Raw genomic sequence first — 21228 nt, 5'->3', positions numbered from 1 at the left:
GTCATTCACTAGGTCCCCCCGTGTGGTTCTGGGATTTTTGCTCACCGTTCTTGTGATCATTTTGACCCCACGGGGTGAGATCTTGCGTGGAGCCCCAGATCGAGGGAGATTATCAGTGGTCTTGTATGTCTTCCATTTCCTAATAATTGCTCCCACAGTTGATTTCTTCAAACCAAGCTGCTTACCTATAGTGGAGTTTGGAGTGTGACTGTTTGAGGTTGTGGACAGGTGTCTTTTATACTGATAACAAGTTCAAACAGGTGCCATTAATACAGGTAACGAGTAGAGGACATAGGAGCCTCTTAAAGAAGAAGTTACTGGTCTGTGAGAGCCAGAAATCTTGCTTGTTTGTAGGTGACCAAATACTTATTTTCCACCATAATTTGCAAATAAATTCATTAAAAATCCTACAATGTGATTTTCTGGATTTTTTTCTTCATTTTGTCTGTCATAGTTGAAGTGTACCTATGATGAAAATTACAGGCCTCTCTCATCTTTTTAAGTGGGAGAACTTGCACAATTGGTGGCTGACTAAATACTTTTTTGCCCCACTGTATATAGGTAGACATGTCTAGTACACACTGACGAAACTCAAGTTCCCATCAAGGAATCAACTCTGTCCCGCCCTCTTTTCTCACACACATTTGTAGGAGATTGAAAGCAGCAAATTGATGGCCAAGTACACAGGAGTTGTCAGTTCTTCTAAACCACTGGAAGATTAGTTTGGCTTTAGCTTTAGGGATGACCGCAACACGTTTGTCTTATGTAACCGCACGGATGTTTTGATCAGCGCTGGCAGGAGTCATAGTCTCTCTGCAGATGGATGTTCAGTCCCAAGGAAAAATGTCTGTGCGTACATGTGTGTTTGACTAAATGTGTGTACGTAGGCGGGCATTTTTGTGCCTGTGTGTGGATTTTATGTTAGGCAATTTAGCCCAATGTATGAAACATGTAGATTTCACTGTGGGGTGGGGGAGTGTTGAGTTTGCATAATGTGTGGGCCAAAGCATCTGTTAGAGAATATCTAAAAGACTGAGATGATGAGAGGCTGGCAGAAGGAAAGGACTGGGCAGAGATGAAAATGGAGAGTGTGGGAGAGGGGGAAGGAGGGTGGAGTGTAGAGATGCGGAGGGTGGCGTGTAGAGATGGGGAGCGGAGGGTGGCGTGTAGAGACTGGGGAGCGGAGGGTGGCGTGTAGAGACTGGGGAGCGGAGGGTGGCGTGTAGAGACTGGGGAGCGGAGGGTGGCGTGTAGAGACTGGGGAGCGGAGGGTGGAGTCGTGGAGACTGGGGAGCGGAGGGTGGAGTCGTGGAGACTGGGGAGCGGAGGGTGGAGTTGTGGAGACTGGGGAGCGGAGGGTGGAGTTGTGGAGACTGGGGAGCGGAGGGTGGAGTGTGGAGACTGGGGAGCGGAGGGTGGCGTGTGGAGACTGGGGGAGCGGAGGGTGGCGTGTAGAGTCTGGGGAGCGGAGGGTGGCGTGTGGAGACTGGGGAGCGGAGGGTGGCGTGTGGAGACTGGGGAGCGGAGGGTGGCGTGTGGGGAGCGGAGGGTGGCGTGTGGAGACTGGGGGAGCGGAGGGTGGCGTGTAGAGTCTGGGGAGCGGAGGGTGGCGTGTGGAGACTGGGGAGCGGAGGGTGGAGTGTGGAGACTGGGGAGCGGAGGGTGGAGTGTGGAGACTGGGGAGCGGAGTGTGGAGACTGGGGAGCGGAGGGTGGAGACTGGGGAGCGGAGTGTGGAGACTGGGGAGCGGAGGGTGGAGTGTGGAGACTGGGGAGCGGAGGGTGGAGACTGGGGAGCGGAGGGTGGAGTGTGGAGACTGGGGAGCGGAGGGTGGAGTGTGGAGACTGGGGAGCGGAGGGTGGAGTGTGGAGACTGGGGAGCGGAGGGTGGCGTGTGGAGACTGGGGAGCGGAGTGTGGAGACTGGGGAGCGGAGGGTGGCGTGTGGAGACTGGGGAGCGGAGTGTGGAGACTGGGGAGCGGAGTGTGGAGACTGGGGAGCGGAGGGTGGAGTGTGGAGACTGGGGGAGCGGAGGGTGGCGTGTGGAGACTGGGGGAGTGGAGGGTGGCGTGTGGGGAGCGGAGGGTGGCGTGTGGGGAGCGGAGGGTGGCGTGTGGGGAGCGGAGGGTGGCGTGTGGGGAGCGGAGGGTGGCGTGTGGAGACTGGGGGAGCGGAGGGTGGCGTGTGGAGACTGGGGAGCGGAGGGTGGCGTGTGGAGACTGGGGAGCGGAGTGTGGAGACTGGGGAGCGGAGTGTGGAGACTGGGGAGCGAAGGGTGGAGTGTGGAGACTGGGGGAGCGGAGGGTGGCGTGTGGAGACTGGGGGAGCGGAGGGTGGCGTGTGGGGAGCGGAGGGTGGCGTGTGGGGAGCGGAGGGTGGCGTGTGGGGAGCGGAGGGTGGCGTGTGGAGACTGGGGGAGCGGAGGGTGGCGTGTGGAGACTGGGGGAGCGGAGGGTGGCGTGTGGAGACTGGGGAGCGGAGGGTGGCGTGTGGAGACTGGGGAGCGGAGGGTGGAGTGTGGAGACTGGGGAGCGGAGGGTGGCGTGTGGAGACTGGGGAGCGGAGGGTGGCGTGTGGAGACTGGGGAGCGGAGGGTGGCGTGTGGAGACTGGGGGAGCGGAGGGTGGCGTGTGGGGAGCGGAGGGTGGCGTGTGGGGAGCGGAGGGTGGCGTGTGGGGAGCGGAGGGTGGAGTGTGGAGACTGGGGGAGGGGAGGGTGGCGTGTGGAGACTGGGGGAGCGGAGGGTGGCGTGTGGAGACTGGGGAGCGGAGGGTGGCGTGTGGAGACTGGGGAGCGGAGGGTGGCGTGTGGAGACTGGGGAGCGGAGGGTGGCGTGTGGAGACTGGGGAGCGGAGGGTGGCGTGTAGAGACTGGGGGAGCGGAGGGTGGCGTGTAGAGACTGGGGGAGCGGAGGGTGGCGTGTAGAGACTGGGGGAGCGGAGGGTGGCGTGTAGAGACTGGGGGAGCGGAGGGTGGCGTGTAGAGACTGGGGGAGCGGAGGGTGGCGTGTAGAGACTGGGGGAGCGGAGGGTGGCGTGTGGAGACTGGGGGAGCGGAGGGTGGCGTGTGGAGACTGGGGGAGCGGAGGGTGGCGTGTGGAGACTGGGGGAGCGGAGGGTGGCGTGTGGAGACTGGGGAGCGGAGGGTGGCGTGTGGAGACTGGGGAGCGGAGGGTGGCGTGTGGAGACTGGGGGAGCGAAGGGTGGCGTGTGGAGACTGGGGGAGCGAAGGGTGGCGTGTGGAGACTGGGGGAGCGAAGGGTGGAGTGTGGAGACTGGGGAGCGGAGGGTGGCGTGTGGAGACTGGGGGAGCGGAGGGTGGCGTGTGGAGACTGGGGAGCGGAGGGTGGCGTGTGGAGACTGGGGAGCGGAGGGTGGCGTGTGGAGACTGGGGGAGCGGAGGGTGGCGTGTGGAGACTGGGGGAGCGGAGGGTGGCGTGTGGAGACTGGGGGAGCGGAGGGTGGCGTGTGGAGACTGGGGGAGCGGAGGGTGGCGTGTGGAGACTGGGGGAGCGGAGGGTGGCGTGTGGAGACTGGGGGAGCGGAGGGTGGCGTGTGGAGACTGGGGGAGCGGAGGGTGGCGTGTGGAGACTGGGGGAGCGGAGGGTGGCGTGTGGAGACTGGGGGAGCGGAGGGTGGCGTGTGGAGACTGGGGGAGCGGAGGGTGGCGTGTGGAGACTGGGGGAGCGGAGGGTGGCGTGTGGGGAACGGAGGGTGGCGTGTAGAGACTGGGGGAGCGGAGGGTGGCGTGTGGAGACTGGGGGAGCGGAGGATGGCGTGTGGAGACTGGGGGAGCGGAGGGTGGCGTGTGGAGACTGGGGGAGCGGAGGGTGGCGTGTGGAGACTGGGGGAGCGGAGGGTGGCGTGTGGAGACTGGGGGAGCGGAGGGTGGCGTGTGGAGACTGGGGGAGCGGAGGGTGGCGTGTGGAGACTGGGGAGCGGAGGGTTGCGTGTGGAGACTGGGGGAGCGGAGGGTGGCGTGTGGAGACTGGGGGAGCGGAGTGTGGAGACTGGGGAGCGGAGTGTGGAGACTGGGGAGCGGAGGGTGGAGTGTGGAGACTGGGGGAGCGGAGGGTGGCGTGTGGAGACTGGGGGAGCGGAGGGTGGCGTGTGGAGACTGGGGGAGCGGAGGGTGGCGTGTGGGGAGCGGAGGGTGGCGTGTGGGGAGCGGAGGGTGGCGTGTGGGGAGCGGAGGGTGGAGTGTGGAGACTGGGGGAGCGGAGGGTGGCGTGTGGAGACTGGGGAGCGGAGGGTGGCGTGTGGAGACTGGGGAGCGGAGGGTGGCGTGTGGAGACTGGGGAGCGGAGGGTGGCGTGTGGAGACTGGGGAGCGGAGGGTGGAGTGTGGAGACTGGGGAGCGGAGGGTGGCGTGTGGAGACTGGGGAGCGGAGGGTGGCGTGTAGAGACTGGGGGAGCGGAGGGTGGCGTGTGGAGACTGGGGGAGCGGAGGGTGGCGTGTGGAGACTGGGGGAGCGGAGGGTGGCGTGTGGAGACTGGGGGAGCGGAGGGTGGCGTGTGGAGACTGGGGAGCGGAGGGTGGCGTGTGGAGACTGGGGAGCGGAGGGTGGCGTGCGGAGGGTGGCGTGTGGAGACTGGGGAGCGGAGGGTGGCGTGTGGAGACTGGGGGAGCGAAGGGTGGAGTGTGGAGACTGGGGGAGCGAAGGGTGGAGTGTGGAGACTGGGGAGCGGAGGGTGGCGTGGGGAGACTGGGGGAGCGGAGGGTGGAGTGTGGAGACTGGGGAGCGGAGGGTGGCGTGTGGAGACTGGGGGAGCGGAGGGTGGCGTGTGGAGACTGGGGGAGCGGAGGGTGGCGTGTGGAGACTGGGGAGCGGAGGGTTGCGTGTGGAGACTGGGGGAGCGGAGGGTGGCGTGTGGAGACTGGGGGAGCGGAGTGTGGAGACTGGGGAGCGGAGTGTGGAGACTGGGGAGCGGAGGGTGGAGTGTGGAGACTGGGGGAGCGGAGGGTGGCGTGTGGAGACTGGGGGAGCGGAGGGTGGCGTGTGGGGAGCGGAGGGTGGCGTGTGGGGAGCGGAGGGTGGAGTGTGGAGACTGGGGGAGCGGAGGGTGGCGTGTGGAGACTGGGGAGCGGAGGGTGGCGTGTGGAGACTGGGGAGCGGAGGGTGGCGTGTGGAGACTGGGGAGCGGAGGGTGGCGTGTGGAGACTGGGGAGCGGAGGGTGGAGTGTGGAGACTGGGGAGCGGAGGGTGGCGTGTGGAGACTGGGGAGCGGAGGGTGGCGTGTGGAGACTGGGGAGCGGAGGGTGGCGTGTGGAGACTGGGGAGCGGAGGGTGGCGTGTGGAGACTGGGGAGCGGAGGGTGGCGTGTGGAGACTGGGGAGCGGAGGGTGGCGTGTGGAGACTGGGGAGCGGAGGGTGGCGTGTGGAGACTGGGGGAGCGAAGGGTGGCGTGTGGAGACTGGGGGAGCGAAGGGTGGCGTGTGGAGACTGGGGAGCGGAGGGTGGCGTGTGGAGACTGGGGGAGCGGAGGGTGGCGTGTGGAGACTGGGGAGCGGAGGGTGGCGTGTGGAGACTGGGGGAGCGGAGGGTGGCGTGTGGAGACTGGGGGAGCGGAGGGTGGCGTGTGGAGACTGGGGGAGCGGAGGGTGGCGTGTGGAGACTGGGGGAGCGGAGGGTGGCGTGTGGAGACTGGGGGAGCGGAGGGTGGCGTGTGGAGACTGGGGGAGCGGAGGGTGGCGTGTGGAGACTGGGGGAGCGGAGGGTGGCGTGTGGAGACTGGGGGAGCGGAGGGGGGCGTGTGGAGACTGGGGGGCGGAGGGTGGCGTGTGGAGACTGGGGAGCGGAGGGTGGCGTGTGGGGAACGGAGGGTGGCGTGTAGAGACTGGGGGAGCGGAGGGTGGCGTGTGGAGACTGGGGGAGCGGAGGATGGCGTGTGGAGACTGGGGGAGCGGAGGGTGGCGTGTGGAGACTGGGGGAGCGGAGGGTGGCGTGTGGAGACTGGGGGAGCGGAGGGTGGCGTGTGGAGACTGGGGGAGCGGAGGGTGGCGTGTGGAGACTGGGGGAGCGGAGGGTGGCGTGTGGAGACTGGGGAGCGGAGGGTTGCGTGTGGAGACTGGGGGAGCGGAGGGTGGCGTGTGGAGACTGGGGGAGCGGAGTGTGGAGACTGGGGAGCGGAGTGTGGAGACTGGGGAGCGGAGGGTGGAGTGTGGAGACTGGGGGAGCGGAGGGTGGCGTGTGGAGACTGGGGGAGCGGAGGGTGGCGTGTGGAGACTGGGGGAGCGGAGGGTGGCGTGTGGGGAGCGGAGGGTGGCGTGTGGGGAGCGGAGGGTGGCGTGTGGGGAGCGGAGGGTGGAGTGTGGAGACTGGGGGAGCGGAGGGTGGCGTGTGGAGACTGGGGAGCGGAGGGTGGCGTGTGGAGACTGGGGAGCGGAGGGTGGCGTGTGGAGACTGGGGAGCGGAGGGTGGCGTGTGGAGACTGGGGAGCGGAGGGTGGAGTGTGGAGACTGGGGAGCGGAGGGTGGCGTGTGGAGACTGGGGAGCGGAGGGTGGCGTGTAGAGACTGGGGGAGCGGAGGGTGGCGTGTGGAGACTGGGGGAGCGGAGGGTGGCGTGTGGAGACTGGGGGAGCGGAGGGTGGCGTGGGGAGACTGGGGGAGCGGAGGGTGGCGTGTGGAGACTGGGGAGCGGAGGGTGGCGTGTGGAGACTGGGGAGCGGAGGGTGGCGTGCGGAGGGTGGCGTGTGGAGACTGGGGAGCGGAGGGTGGCGTGTGGAGACTGGGGGAGCGAAGGGTGGAGTGTGGAGACTGGGGGAGCGAAGGGTGGAGTGTGGAGACTGGGGAGCGGAGGGTGGCGTGTGGAGACTGGGGGAGCGGAGGGTGGAGTGTGGAGACTGGGGAGCGGAGGGTGGCGTGTGGAGACTGGGGGAGCGGAGGGTGGCGTGTGGAGACTGGGGGAGCGGAGGGTGGCGTGTGGAGACTGGGGAGCGGAGGGTTGCGTGTGGAGACTGGGGGAGCGGAGGGTGGCGTGTGGAGACTGGGGGAGCGGAGTGTGGAGACTGGGGAGCGGAGTGTGGAGACTGGGGAGCGGAGGGTGGAGTGTGGAGACTGGGGGAGCGGAGGGTGGCGTGTGGAGACTGGGGGAGCGGAGGGTGGCGTGTGGGGAGCGGAGGGTGGCGTGTGGGGAGCGGAGGGTGGAGTGTGGAGACTGGGGGAGCGGAGGGTGGCGTGTGGAGACTGGGGAGCGGAGGGTAGCGTGTGGAGACTGGGGAGCGGAGGGTGGCGTGTGGAGACTGGGGAGCGGAGGGTGGCGTGTGGAGACTGGGGAGCGGAGGGTGGAGTGTGGAGACTGGGGAGCGGAGGGTGGCGTGTGGAGACTGGGGAGCGGAGGGTGGCGTGTGGAGACTGGGGAGCGGAGGGTGGCGTGTAGAGACTGGGGGAGCGGAGGGTGGCGTGTGGAGACTGGGGGAGCGGAGGGTGGCGTGTGGAGACTGGGGGAGCGGAGGGTGGCGTGTGGAGACTGGGGGAGCGGAGGGTGGCGTGTGGAGACTGGGGAGCGGAGGGTGGCGTGTGGAGACTGGGGAGCGGAGGGTGGCGTGCGGAGGGTGGCGTGTGGAGACTGGGGAGCGGAGGGTGGCGTGTGGAGACTGGGGGAGCGAAGGGTGGAGTGTGGAGACTGGGGGAGCGAAGGGTGGAGTGTGGAGACTGGGGAGCGGAGGGTGGCGTGTGGAGACTGGGGGAGCGGAGGGTGGAGTGTGGAGACTGGGGAGCGGAGGGTGGCGTGTGGAGACTGGGGAGCGGAGGGTGGCGTGTGGAGACTGGGGGAGCGGAGGGTGGCGTGTGGAGACTGGGGGAGCGGAGGGTGGCGTGTGGAGACTGGGGGAGCGGAGGGTGGCGTGTGGAGACTGGGGAGCGGAGGGTGGCGTGTGGAGACTGGGGGAGCGGAGGGTGGCGTGTGGAGACTGGGGAGCGGAGGGTGGCGTGTGGGGAACGGAGGGTGGCGTGTAGAGACTGGGGGAGCGGAGGGTGGCGTGTGGAGACTGGGGAGCGGAGGGTGGCGTGTGGAGACTGGGGGAGCGGAGGGTGGCGTGTGGAGACTGGGGGAGCGGAGGGTGGCGTGTGGAGACTGGGGAGCGGAGGGTGGCGTGTGGGGAACGGAGGGTGGCGTGTAGAGACTGGGGGAGCGGAGGGTGGCGTGTGGAGACTGGGGGAGCGGAGGATGGCGTGTGGAGACTGGGGGAGCGGAGGGTGGCGTGTGGAGACTGGGGGAGCGGAGGGTGGCGTGTGGAGACTGGGGGAGCGGAGGGTGGCGTGTGGAGACTGGGGGAGCGGAGGGTGGCGTGTGGAGACTGGGGGAGCGGAGGGTGGCGTGTGGAGACTGGGGGAGCGGAGGGTGGCGTGTGGAGACTGGGGAGCGGAGGGTTGCGTGTGGAGACTGGGGGAGCGGAGGGTGGCGTGTGGAGACTGGGGGAGCGGAGGGTGGCGTGTGGAGACTGGGGAGCGGAGGGTTGCGTGTGGAGACTGGGGGAGCGGAGGGTGGCGTGTGGAGACTGGGGAGCGGAGGGTGGCATGTGGGGAGCGGAGGGTGGCGTGTGGAGACTGGGGGAGCGGAGGGTGGCGTGTAGAGTCTGGGGAGCGGAGGGTGGCGTGTGGAGACTGGGGAGCGGAGGGTGGCGTGTGGAGACTGGGGAGCGGAGGGTGGAGTGTGGAGACTGGGGAGCGGAGGGTGGAGTGTGGAGACTGGGGAGCGGAGGGTGGAGTGTGGAGACTGGGGAGCGGAGGGTGGAGTGTGGAGACTGGGGAGCGGAGGGTGGAGTGTGGAGACTGGGGAGCGGAGGGTGGAGTGTGGAGACTGGGGAGCGGAGGGTGGAGTGTGGAGACTGGGGAGCGGAGGGTGGAGTGTGGAGACTGGGGAGCGGAGGGTGGAGTGTGGAGACTGGGGAGCGGAGGGTGGAGTGTGGAGACTGGGGAGCGGAGGGTGGAGTGTGGAGACTGGGGAGCGGAGGGTGGAGTGTGGAGACTGGGGAGCGGAGGGTGGCGTGTGGAGACTGGGGAGCGGAGGGTGGCGTGTGGAGACTGGGGAGCGGAGGGTGGAGACTGGGGAGCGGAGTGTGGAGACTGGGGAGCGGAGGGTGGAGTGTGGAGACTGGGGGAGCGGAGGGTGGCGTGTGGGGAGCGGAGGGTGGCGTGTGGGGAGCGGAGGGTGGCGTGTGGGGAGCGGAGGGTGGAGTGTGGAGACTGGGGGAGCGGAGGGTGGCGTGTGGAGACTGGGGAGCGGAGGGTGGCGTGTGGAGACTGGGGAGCGGAGGGTGGCGTGTGGAGACTGGGGAGCGGAGGGTGGAGTGTGGAGACTGGGGAGCGGAGGGTGGCGTGTGGAGACTGGGGAGCGGAGGGTGGCGTGTGGAGACTGGGGAGCGGAGGGTGGCGTGTGGAGACTGGGGAGCGGAGGGTGGCGTGTAGAGACTGGGGGAGCGGAGGGTGGCGTGTAGAGACTGGGGGAGCGGAGGGTGGCGTGTAGAGACTGGGGGAGCGGAGGGTGGCGTGTAGAGACTGGGGGAGCGGAGGGTGGCGTGTAGAGACTGGGGGAGCGGAGGGTGGCGTGTGGAGACTGGGGGAGCGGAGGGTGGCGTGTGGAGACTGGGGGAGCGGAGGGTGGCGTGTGGAGACTGGGGAGCGGAGGGTGGCGTGTGGAGACTGGGGAGCGGAGGGTGGCGTGTGGAGACTGGGGAGCGGAGGGTGGCGTGTGGAGACTGGGGAGCGGAGGGTGGCGTGTGGAGACTGGGGGAGCGAAGGGTGGAGTGTGGAGACTGGGGGAGCGAAGGGTGGAGTGTGGAGACTGGGGAGCGGAGGGTGGCGTGTGGAGACTGGGGGAGCGGAGGGTGGAGTGTGGAGACTGGGGAGCGGAGGGTGGCGTGTGGAGACTGGGGGAGCGGAGGGTGGCGTGTGGAGACTGGGGGAGCGGAGGGTGGCGTGTGGAGACTGGGGGAGCGGAGGGTGGCGTGTGGAGACTGGGGGAGCGGAGGGTGGCGTGTGGAGACTGGGGGAGCGGAGGGTGGCGTGTGGAGACTGGGGGAGCGGAGGGTGGCGTGTGGAGACTGGGGGAGCGGAGGGTGGCGTGTGGAGACTGGGGGAGCGGAGGGTGGCGTGTGGAGACTGGGGAGCGGAGGGTGGCGTGTGGGGAACGGAGGGTGGCGTGTAGAGACTGGGGGAGCGGAGGGTGGCGTGTGGAGACTGGGGGAGCGGAGGATGGCGTGTGGAGACTGGGGGAGCGGAGGATGGCGTGTGGAGACTGGGGGAGCGGAGGGTGGCGTGTGGAGACTGGGGGAGCGGAGGGTGGCGTGTGGAGACTGGGGGAGCGGAGGGTGGCGTGTGGAGACTGGGGGAGCGGAGGGTGGCGTGTGGAGACTGGGGGAGCGGAGGGTGGCGTGTGGAGACTGGGGGAGCGGAGGGTGGCGTGTGGAGACTGGGGGAGCGGAGGGTGGCGTGTGGAGACTGGGGAGCGGAGGGTGGCGTGTGGAGACTGGGGGAGCGGAGGGTGGCGTGTGGAGACTGGGGGAGCGGAGGGTGGCGTGTGGAGACTGGGGGAGCGGAGGTGCGTGGAGACTGGGGAGCGGAGTGTGGAGACTGGGGAGCGGAGTGTGGAGACTGGGGAGCGGAGGGTGGAGTGTGAAGACTGGGGGAGCGGAGGGTGGCGTGTGGAGACTGGGGGAGCGGAGGGTGGCGTGTGGGGAGCGGAGGGTGGCGTGTGGGGAGCGGAGGGTGGCGTGTGGGGAGCGGAGGGTGGAGTGTGGAGACTGGGGGAGCGGAGGGTGGCGTGTGGAGACTGGGGAGCGGAGGGTGGCGTGTGGAGACTGGGGAGCGGAGGGTGGCGTGTGGAGACTGGGGAGCGGAGGGTGGCGTGTGGAGACTGGGGAGCGGAGGGTGGCGTGTGGAGACTGGGGAGCGGAGGGTGGCGTGTAGAGACTGGGGGAGCGGAGGGTGGCGTGTAGAGACTGGGGGAGCGGAGGGTGGCGTGTAGAGACTGGGGGAGCGGAGGGTGGCGTGTAGAGACTGGGGGAGCGGAGGGTGGCGTGTGGAGACTGGGGGAGCGGAGGGTGGCGTGTGGAGACTGGGGGAGCGGAGGGTGGCGTGTGGAGACTGGGGAGCGGAGGGTGGCGTGTGGAGACTGGGGAGCGGAGGGTGGCGTGTGGAGACTGGGGAGCGGAGGGTGGCGTGTGGAGACTGGGGGAGCGGAGGGTGGCGTGTGGAGACTGGGGGAGCGAAGGGTGGAGTGTGGAGACTGGGGAGCGGAGGGTGGCGTGTGGAGACTGGGGGAGCGGAGGGTGGAGTGTGGAGACTGGGGGAGCGGAGGGTGGCGTGTGGAGACTGGGGGAGCGGAGGGTGGCGTGTGGAGACTGGGGGAGCGGAGGGTGGCGTGTGGAGACTGGGGGAGCGGAGGGTGGCGTGTGGAGACTGGGGGAGCGGAGGGTGGCGTGTGGAGACTGGGGAGCGGAGGGTGGCGTGTGGAGACTGGGGGAGCGGAGGGTGGCGTGTGGAGACTGGGGAGCGGAGGGTGGCGTGTGGGGAACGGAGGGTGGCGTGTAGAGACTGGGGGAGCGGAGGGTGGCGTGTGGAGACTGGGGGAGCGGAGGATGGCGTGTGGAGACTGGGGGAGCGGAGGGTGGCGTGTGGAGACTGGGGGAGCGGAGGGTGGCGTGTGGAGACTGGGGGAGCGGAGGGTGGCGTGTGGAGACTGGGGGAGCGGAGGGTGGCGTGTGGAGACTGGGGGAGCGGAGGGTGGCGTGTGGAGACTGGGGGAGCGGAGGGTGGCGTGTGGAGACTGGGGGAGCGGAGGGTGGCGTGTGGAGACTGGGGAGCGGAGGGTTGCGTGTGGAGACTGGGGGAGCGGAGGGTGGCGTGTGGAGACTGGGGGAGCGGAGGGTGGCGTGTGGGGAGCGGAGGGTGGCGTGTGGGGGAGCGGAGGGTAGAGACTGGGGGAGCGGAGGGTGGAGACTGGGAGGGCGGAGACTGGGAGACGTGGGGTGAGGACGGCGGAGACGTAGGGCGGAGACTGGGAGAGGAGGGCGGAGACGTAGGGCGGAGACTGGGAGAGGAGGGCGGAGACGGAGTGTGGATTCTGGGGGAGCGGAGTGCGGAGACGTAGGGCGGAGACTGGGAGAGGTGGGCGGAGACTGGGAGAGGTGGGCGGAGACTGGGAGAGGTGGGCGGAGACTGGGAGAGGTGGGCGGAGACGTAGGGTGGAGACGGGGAGAAGAGGGTGGAGTGTGGAGACTGGGAGAGGAGGGTGGAGACTGGGTGAGGACGGCGGAGACTGGGTGAGGACGGCAGAGACGTAGGGCGAAGACCTGGAGAGGAGGGCGGAGATGGGAAGACGTAGGGTAGAGACGGGGAGACGGGGGTGGAGGGGGAGTGGAGACGGGGAGAGAAGGGTGGAGGCTGGCGTGTAGTTAAATAAATCAGGTCAGTGTGAGGTTTACTAACAGCCTGCCATGCAGGACACAGTGATGTAACCCGCTGGCCTGCGAGCATGATGACACACACACACACAACAACACAGTGGGCATGATGAAAATACACATCCATGGCCTACTGTGAAGTGTCCGTATTACGCTGTGTGTCTAGACTACCTACATTAGCTGTGGTATGTGCTCCCTCATATCCCCGCTGTGTGTTTCAGGACTACATTGATGCCCACCCTGAGACCATCGTGCTGGACCCCCTCCCAGCAATTAGAACCCTGCTGGACCGCTGCAAGTCCTACCAGCTCATCCATCGGATAGAGGACTGTATGCAAGGTAGCATCACTCACTCTCTCGCTCTCTCACACACACACACACTGCAACACTGGCAGTGTATCACAAATGGGCTGAGTATGATTCCCAGAGAGTATGAGCATTTCAAGGTCCTGGAGTGGCCTAGCCAGTCTCCAGATCTCAACCCCATAGAAAATCTTTGGAGGGAGTTGAAAGTCCGTGTTGCCCAGCAACAGCCCCAAAACATCACTGCTCTAGAGGAGATCTGCTTGGAGGAATGGGCCAAAATACTAGCAACAGTGTGTGAAAACCTTGTGAAGACTTACAGAAAACGTTTGACCTCTGTCATTGCCAACAAAGGGTATATAACAAAGTATTGAGAAACTTTTGTTATTGACCAAATACTTATTTTCCACCATAATTTGCAAATAAATTCATTAAAAATCCTACAATGTGATTTTCTGGATTTTTTTTCTCATTTTGAAGTGTACCTATGATGAAAATGACAGCCCTCTCTCATCTTTTTAAGTGGGAGAACTTTCACAATTGGTGGCTGACAATACTTTTTTGCCCCACTGTATTTCAGTGGTGGATCGTGCGTCACCCCGTAGTTCGATTTAATATTATTTTCTGCATCCTACCAGATGCGTTATGCAGGCAGTGGAAGAGCGTAACACAATTGTATTCCTCTCACCATGAGGCTCCTGCCTCTGCCAGAGTGTGTATTGTATCCAGTGATGGACTAAAGCTCCATTAGTTAGAGAAGGCAGGCCAGCGGCACCTAGATTTTCTGTCACAGGAGCCATATGCTCCCCAGTGTAGCCTTTCTGGTCAGGGTCCAGAGACTGGAGCAGAGCAGTGGACTGACAGCACATTATCAGCAGGAGACGATTCTCACCCGCTGTTCATTAACTGAGAACATGGCATGGGACATAAACCTGGAGCCGTTACAACATGCAGACCCTGCCGTACTGCATGCACCACACACAGGTGGAGAGACCGAGCGTGTGCATGTGTGTGTTTCGACACGTGTGCCCATTTTGAGTACACATTTTGGTGTGTGGTTGTGCAATGCTCGTGGCGTCAGCGCCACAAAATACATGTAGAAAATTGCAGTTTTTATACAAACAGACATGTTTATGTAACAGAGTTTGTAAGCTGTCTGAATTGAGGAGAGCCTCTGTCTGTCCCACTGGCTCACGTGTGAGGGGGGGCTTACTCATTAGACATTGTAAGATAATTAGCTTGCTATTAGGATGTGATGCATCTGTTTGCAGCCTGTTGTTATTGAGTGACTAGATCTATTTGAGCTGATGTGGTGTACCTTTTGAATACTCAGGTTCAACTCAGATGTTGGAATGGAAACTGTCAGTCCTAGATCACATCATAACAAGAGAAAAATTGTTAGTTTCAGTAGTCATCAACAGTTGCTGGTGGGAAGCGAAGTGGGAACATGGAGGGAAGGGGTGTCGTAGAGAGGGGAAAGTCCAAAGCGCACAGTCTGCCACGGCCACTTCCTCCTCCTTATCAGTGGAGACCATGGAGCCCCAGTGCAGTGCTGGCTGCCAAGGCAACCAGTCCCCAGTACCAGAGGCTGTGGCGACGCGCTTGCAATGGTCAGAGGGCTAGCTGAGAGTATTGCTCAATAGGAGGAAGCACTAGAGGTGTGTGTGTGTGTGTGTGTGTGTGTGTGTGTGTGTGTGTGTGTGTGTGTGTGTGTGTGTGTGTGTGTGTGTGTGTGTGTGTGTGTGTGTGTGTGTGTGTGTGTGTGTGTGTGTGTGTGTGTGTTTGCTTTTAAGCAGATACATTATAAAGGTCCAATGCAGCTGGTAACAATTTAAGTACATTGCTGTGTTTGTTTTAATTAAAATGGTCAGAAAGAGGGCCTCCCGAGTGGCGCAGCGGTCTAAGGCTCTGCATCGCCGTGTTGCGGTGTCACTACAGCCTGGGGTTCCATCTCAGACTGTGTCATTACCGGCCGTGACCGGGAGTCCCATAGGGCGGAGCACAATTGGCCCAGCCTCGTCCGGGTTAGGAGAGGGATTAGGGGGAGGGGGCGGGCCGGGCGCCTACAGGCTGAGTTCCGTCGCCAGTTGAACAGTGTTTCCTCCGACACATTGGTGCAGTTGGCTTACGGGTTAAGCGAGCGGGTCTTAAGAAGCACGGCTTGGCGGGTCTTGTTTCGGAGGACGCATGATTCGACCTTCGCCTCTCCCGATAATTGGTCAAAAAGAAGCAAAAATGGCTTCTTAGCAAAGAGCAATTTCTCAAGCAAGAATTTTGGGAGTGGTCTGAGTGGAGAGGGGGAAACTAAAAACTAGCTGTTATTGGCATAGAGGTTTTGAACTCTCTTTTTGATTGGTCTATTACCTAATTTACCACCTGATGTCACCAGGCAGGCCAAAACTCCATCCCGCCAAAACAAGCTGAAATTCCAGGTGATCTTTTTAAAAAGCTCTTACACTAAAAGGGCATTATAATTTTCACAATTTCACAGTATTATTCCAACCTCATAGTGTGGAAATATATATAAAATGCGGGAAAATCACGTTTTTGACTGCACTGGGCCTTGAAACTTTCCTAACTGTACTTGGAGAATGTGGGGATCAGTAGGCAGCTCTGTAAAGTGTCTGTGCAGCACTGTGCAGGCAGGTGTTTGTCTAACTAACTAGACGGGTTAGTTCTCCTGGTCCCACTGGTTTCCTCCACCACATGACTCATGGTTCAGCTTTACAGAGTATTGTCTACGTCGGTTTTGTGTTTCTCTTGTGAAACAGAGCAGGGCAGTTTTTTACTTTAGGTGGTGGAATCCACTCTTTTCCGTTTAGAAGTCAGCTTTGGTGCCTTTATTTCACTTGGTGTTTGTAAAGATGGCAACAGTTGTCAGGTTGTGTAACGTGAAGGATCTCATTCTTGAGGCTCTTCATCTTGATATTTCTTTTCCACTTCAAAAGAAAGGAACTGGGACATCCTTAAATTAAGATATGTTTTTGTGGAATCAAACTGAACTATGCTCGAGGTATTTAACTGGATTATGGTAGAGTGCTTTGTTATGTGGGAAGTATTTAATGTTCACATAAATCCTCGCCTTAGTTACCGTGTTTCAAATGCGACCAACAATAACAAGTGTCCTGCTGATGCGAGTAATCAATATTTAAACAAAGGCGCAGCATATTAAAGATAAACAGCCAGGAGTGACTGCTGAGGACCGCACACATCCAGGCCCCAAACCCAGCGCAGAACAGTCAGCATGGGCTGAATAAAAAGGACTGATTGATTGCCTTGCTTACGCAACGACTGCCTTCAAAACAGTTCACTGTTCCGTTATGGATCTGGTCTGTCTGATTTGATGAAGGTAATCAAACGTTTGCGGAGATGCTCTACGACGTCGAGTCAGGGGTTGTTCTCTCACAAAGATGAATGTCGTTATTGTCTGTGATTAGAAATGAATAATTAGTCAGTATAATTGGGAGCGGAAGCTCCTCACAGCAGGATATGGAACATTCTAGATTCCTGGTTCTGGTCATGGGGTATGTTCCAGAATGCTGTGTTACTAGAATGTAGCGCTGAATAGTAACATTAGATTTCAATCTATTGTCAATACTGGAATTGTATCAGTATAGGCCTACTTCATAATCCTCTGATAATGCTGATAATAACTTTTGCAAAGAAAATGTGAGGCTCAGTTTCACTGGTGGCTGCTTGCCTGTATGGAAAGACTTCACCGGTGCCTGGTATGAACAGTCCACTCAGCCAGGCCACCTTAAGTCTGTCCTGCTCTGTCCCTTATGGATCAAACCCTAGTGATGACATCCTTTAAAATGAGAACTTCTCCATTTTAACTGGGTGTTTTTTTTTTAATGGTAGGATTGGGTCTGGTACGGTCCTAGTCTGGATACCCACCCCCTGAATGGTTCAAGGGCGCCAGGCCAGCCGGTGCTGTGTGCCGTGTTACTCCGAGTCGGACTGACGTCCTGTAAACGTCTGCTGTGGCTCCAGTGGGTCTGCTGAGTGCACACAGTGTTTAGACAGAGGAAGAGATTGCTCCCCTGCACTCCGAGCCAAACGGCCAGGTCCAAGCATGACACCAACACATAACAGACACTCACCATCACTACCTTCGTCATATCCCCTCCTCTCTCTAGGCCCAAAGCTTCCAACCGTGCCTTTTAGTCTTTTTGTTTGCTCAAGTCAGGACAGGAGATATCCAAAGGTATGGGAAGCCTTTTTGGATTTACAATGTATTTTAGTTTATTCTCACAATTCAAATACGTGTTGTTGGGTCTTTGGGTTGTTTTTTAATGACGTTAGTCTGACATTCTTACCCCCTCTCCCATAACAACAGCGGTGTGACAGTCGGTGAGTGTGAATTTGGAGCTCCGCTCAGTGGGGTGATGTGATGGGTAAACCCTTCACGGCTCTTCATCACACCGCACTCCTAGGCTGCTGCTACGTCTCCACTGACAGAACAGGAGCACCACAGACCTACAAGTTAAGGAGCACAGAGCAGAATCAATTGTCTTGTATTAACAATTGTGTTTGTTTGTAACTGGGTCCTTTGTTCTATGTTTAGCAACCATCAAATCAGTCTGAAAGCAACCGTATGTGTTTATTTTAACTTGTATTCGTTGGGTTCATAATTCTATAATGTTTTTTGTTGATTCTTTTAAATGAAGACAGGTTGTGTATGTTTTTGGTTTGAAAATAACCTACCCTATGAGTATCAGTGGATTGTGATTGGCACCGCATGTAATGTAGCCTATTAAATGCTGAACAACGGAGCCGGCAAAACGGGAAGCGGACCCGTTGCTTGACTCTGCCACTCAAAAGACATTGCCCTGGTGACCCCCCCTATTTCCCCAGTCACTCCTCCCCTCCTGAGTCAGCTGCTCATGGCCTGGACTTTCACTCCATGACTTGTCAAATGCGCAAGTCTTTGTGTGTAGTGTACACACCACACTTCCACGATGGGATCATTGAGCTGTGTCTGCGTAGTCTCTCTGTGCCCACAGCTCAGCAGCATGCAGGGTACTGTAGCCAGTGTATTACAGGCCTGTGGGATTTTCCTGACCCCAGCACAACTCACCGGAAGCACTGATATCACATTGCCCACGCAACACAAACACTAGTGTTTTTGTCATCTGCACCAATATGCCAGTGTTTGGTTTGGCCTGGACACTGATTTCTTGTGGCAATATGTCAAATGAGCCACCTTATCTCCAATAGCCAGAAAATGGGCCGCAGAGCGCCAGAACTTAAATATAGGCTTAAAATTAGGGGAGGTTTGCTGTGTTGTAGCTGCAGGATGTTTGTCTGTTGTTTCCTGGGGTGTCAGAACCTCTTACATCAAGTCTTATCACGGGAGATGGTGAGACAGCCACTGCGTCAGGGCATGATGTAAACATGATGAGAATTATGCTCTTATTTGATTCCCCAAAGTGCTAGCGTCTGTGTTTGACAAACACACCCATCCTGTGTATCTGTACTGTACATGCACTGCATGTACACCTGTCTGCTTTTGTAAGAACTGTGGACTTGTCTCATGTATAATGTTGTCTGTCTAGTAGTCTTCGTTGTTTGTCTGTCTGTTTCTGTTCTGTCTGTCTGTCTGGTGCAATGGTGTCTGTGTTGTATGTTCTCCGGGTGTAGCAGGCCAGAACAACAAGCAGGGTTGGCAGCTTCCTGGTTTATTTATTTGAACAAGAGACTATGCTCCTCTCTCTTTCTCTCCTCTGCTCCTCCCTCAGGTGGTGACTGTGTGTTTGGTGTTTGTTCTCTAATCCAGCTGTAGGGATGAAAGGAACGGAGTGATGTCGGTGTACAGACATGCACACAGATGGTGTGTGTTTGTCTGAAATAGCATGGCCTTCTGTCTCTAAGTTAGATCTACTCAGGGTTTTCTAAAGTTTCAGTTAGCTTCACATTCCAGCTCAGGCTTCATCCGTACTATGACGGTGGATATTGCTCGTCTGCCTGCCACTAAATCTAGCAGGCTTGTAACTGCACATGCATGCCGCAGGTGGCTAATCGAACTCCGAACTCTTCATTGAGACATTACTGAAGCATCAATATATGGGCGAGTCAGTTCCACAATTTCATTTGTGCAAAAATGAAAGAACAGTTATCTTGCAAATTCAACAAGCTATGGTGTGAATTGGGCTTAGAAGTGCCGTCTTTATTTTATTTCTTATCGTTGATGCCATCTTTGGTGTGCTTATTAATGCAGGAGCACCTTCCTGTAAGTCGCTCTGGATAAGACTGTCTGCTAAATTACCATTAGAAATGTGCCTGGCTAAATGGTGAGCTGTTTTCGTGGTACTGGCTTTTCCAAGTTGAACTCAGTTGACCAAATTTACCTTGCTAACTTCTCAAACCACGTACAGTTGAAGTCGGAAGTTTACATATACTTAGGTTGGAGTCATTAAAACTAGTTTTTCAACCACTCCACAAATCTTTTGTTAACAAACTATAGTTTTGGCAAGTCGGTTAGTACATCTACTTTGTGCATGACACAAGTAATTTTTCCAACAATTGTTTACAGACAGATTATTTCACTTATAATTCACTGTATCACAAGTCCAGTGTTCAGAAGTTTACATACACTAAGTTGACTGTGCCTTTAAACAGGTTGGAAAATTCCAGAAAATGATGTCATGGCTTTAGAAGCTTCTGATAGGCTAATTGACATAGTTTGAGTCAATTGGAGGTGTACCTGTGGATGTATTTCAAGGCCTACCTTCAAACTCAGTGCCTCTTTGCTTGACATCATGGGAAAATCAAAAGAAATCAGCCAAGACCTCAGAAAAAGAATTGTAGACCTCCACAAGTTTGGTTCATCCTTGGGAGCAATTTCCAAACGCTTGAAGGTACCACGTTCATCTGTACAAACAATAGAACACAAGTATAAACACCATAGGACCACGCAGCCGTCATACCGCTAAGGAAGGAGATACGTTCTGTCTCCTAGAGATGAACGTACTTTGGCGCGAAAAGCACAATTCAATCCTAGAACAACAGCAAAGGACCTTGTGAAGATGCTGGAGGAAACAGGTACAAAAGTATCTATATCCACAGTAAAACGAGTCCTATATCGACATAACCTGAAAGGCCGCTCAGCAAGGAAGTAGCCACTGCTGCAAAACCACCATAAAAAAGCCAGACTACGGTTTGCAACTGCACATGGGGACAAAGATCATACTTTTTGGAGAAATGTACTCTGGTCTGATGAAACAAAAATAGAACTGTTTGGTCATAATGACCATCGTTATGTTTGGAGGAAAAATGGGGAGTCTTGCGAGCCAAAGAACACCATCCCAACCGTGAAGCACGGGGGTGTGGCAGCATCATATTGTGGGGGTGCTTTGCTGCAGGAGGGACTGGTGCACTTCACAAAATAGATGGCATCCTGAGACAGGAAAATTATGTGGATATATTGAAGCAACATCTCAAGACATCAGTCAGGAAGTTAAAGATTGGTCGCAAATGGGTCTTCCAAATGGACAATGACCCCAAGCATGCTTCCAAAGTTGTGTCAAAATGGCTTCAGGACAACAAAGTCAAGGTATTAGAATGGCCATCAGAAAGCCCTGACATCAATCCTATAGAAAATTTGTTGGCAGAACTGAAAAAGCATGTGTGAGCAAGGAGGCCTACAAAACTGACTGTTACACCAGCTCTGTCAGGAGGAATGGGCCAAAGTTCACCCAACTTATTGTGAGAAGCTTGTGGAAGGCTACCCAAAACGTTTGACCCAAGTTACACTCAATTAGCATTGCCTTTAAATTGTTTATGTAAAGTTCTGACCCACTAGGAATGTGATGAAAGAAATAAAAGCTGAAAAAATAATTCTCTACTATTATTCGGACATTTCACATTCTTAAAATAAAGTGGTGATCCTAACTGACCTAAGACAGGGAATTTTTATTTGGATTAAATGTCAGGAATTGTGAAAAACTGAGTTTAAATGTATTTGGTTTCGGTGTATGTAAACTTCCGACATAAACTGTATGTAGTATATGGCTCCGATGACAAGTCGCTCTCTTGTTATTGTTTTGGCTGTCTGAGTAGGGTCACAGGTAAAAACCTAGCTATCTCTGAGAGAATACATCAGTCAATGTGCTTTAAGTTTCTGTGTGTGTGAGAGTCTTCTTGGTTAGTCATGCTGTAACAAAAAAAGTCTATTGTCGACTTCTGAATGACATGCTTAAGGATTTTCTTCATTCAACAGATTCACTGATATTGAGATGGTGTTTTCCATCCGACTCTCTTACTCATCTCCTTTCCTTCCTCTCCTCCCCCCTCTTTCTCTCCCTCTCGATCCTTCTCTCACTAGATAAGAGGATCTGCTCTCCCCCGTTCATGGTTCTGAACACTGAGTGTGGTCCAGACACGCTGGAGCAGATTGAGAAGCATGGACTCACATTCCCCTTTAGTAAGTCCCTCCCTTTTGTATTTGATAGAGGAATTGTCACTCGACCAGAGCGTAAGAGGCGACGCGAGATGCATAACTGGGACATAAATCTGTCT

The 21228-nt window shown here is 58.5% G+C and overlaps 1 protein-coding gene across 2 annotated transcripts in view; it reads left to right on the top strand.

Moving 5' to 3' along the window:
• Positions 1-21228, top strand: part of LOC120023839 (inositol-tetrakisphosphate 1-kinase-like) — a 66329-nt gene that overhangs the window by 29245 nt on the left and 15856 nt on the right. For both annotated transcript variants that reach the window (XM_038967957.1, XM_038967956.1), the window contains 2 exons: positions 12627-12744; positions 21035-21133. In XM_038967957.1, the coding sequence (XP_038823885.1) occupies positions 12627-12744; positions 21035-21133 (217 nt within the window). The remainder of the gene's footprint in view (positions 1-12626; positions 12745-21034; positions 21134-21228) is intronic.

Source organism: Salvelinus namaycush, chromosome 28 (assembly GCF_016432855.1).
Source record: "Salvelinus namaycush isolate Seneca chromosome 28, SaNama_1.0, whole genome shotgun sequence".
In the NCBI taxonomy this organism is placed as follows: Eukaryota; Metazoa; Chordata; class Actinopteri; order Salmoniformes; family Salmonidae; genus Salvelinus; species Salvelinus namaycush.
This window is presented reverse-complemented; position numbering and strand designations above follow the sequence as displayed.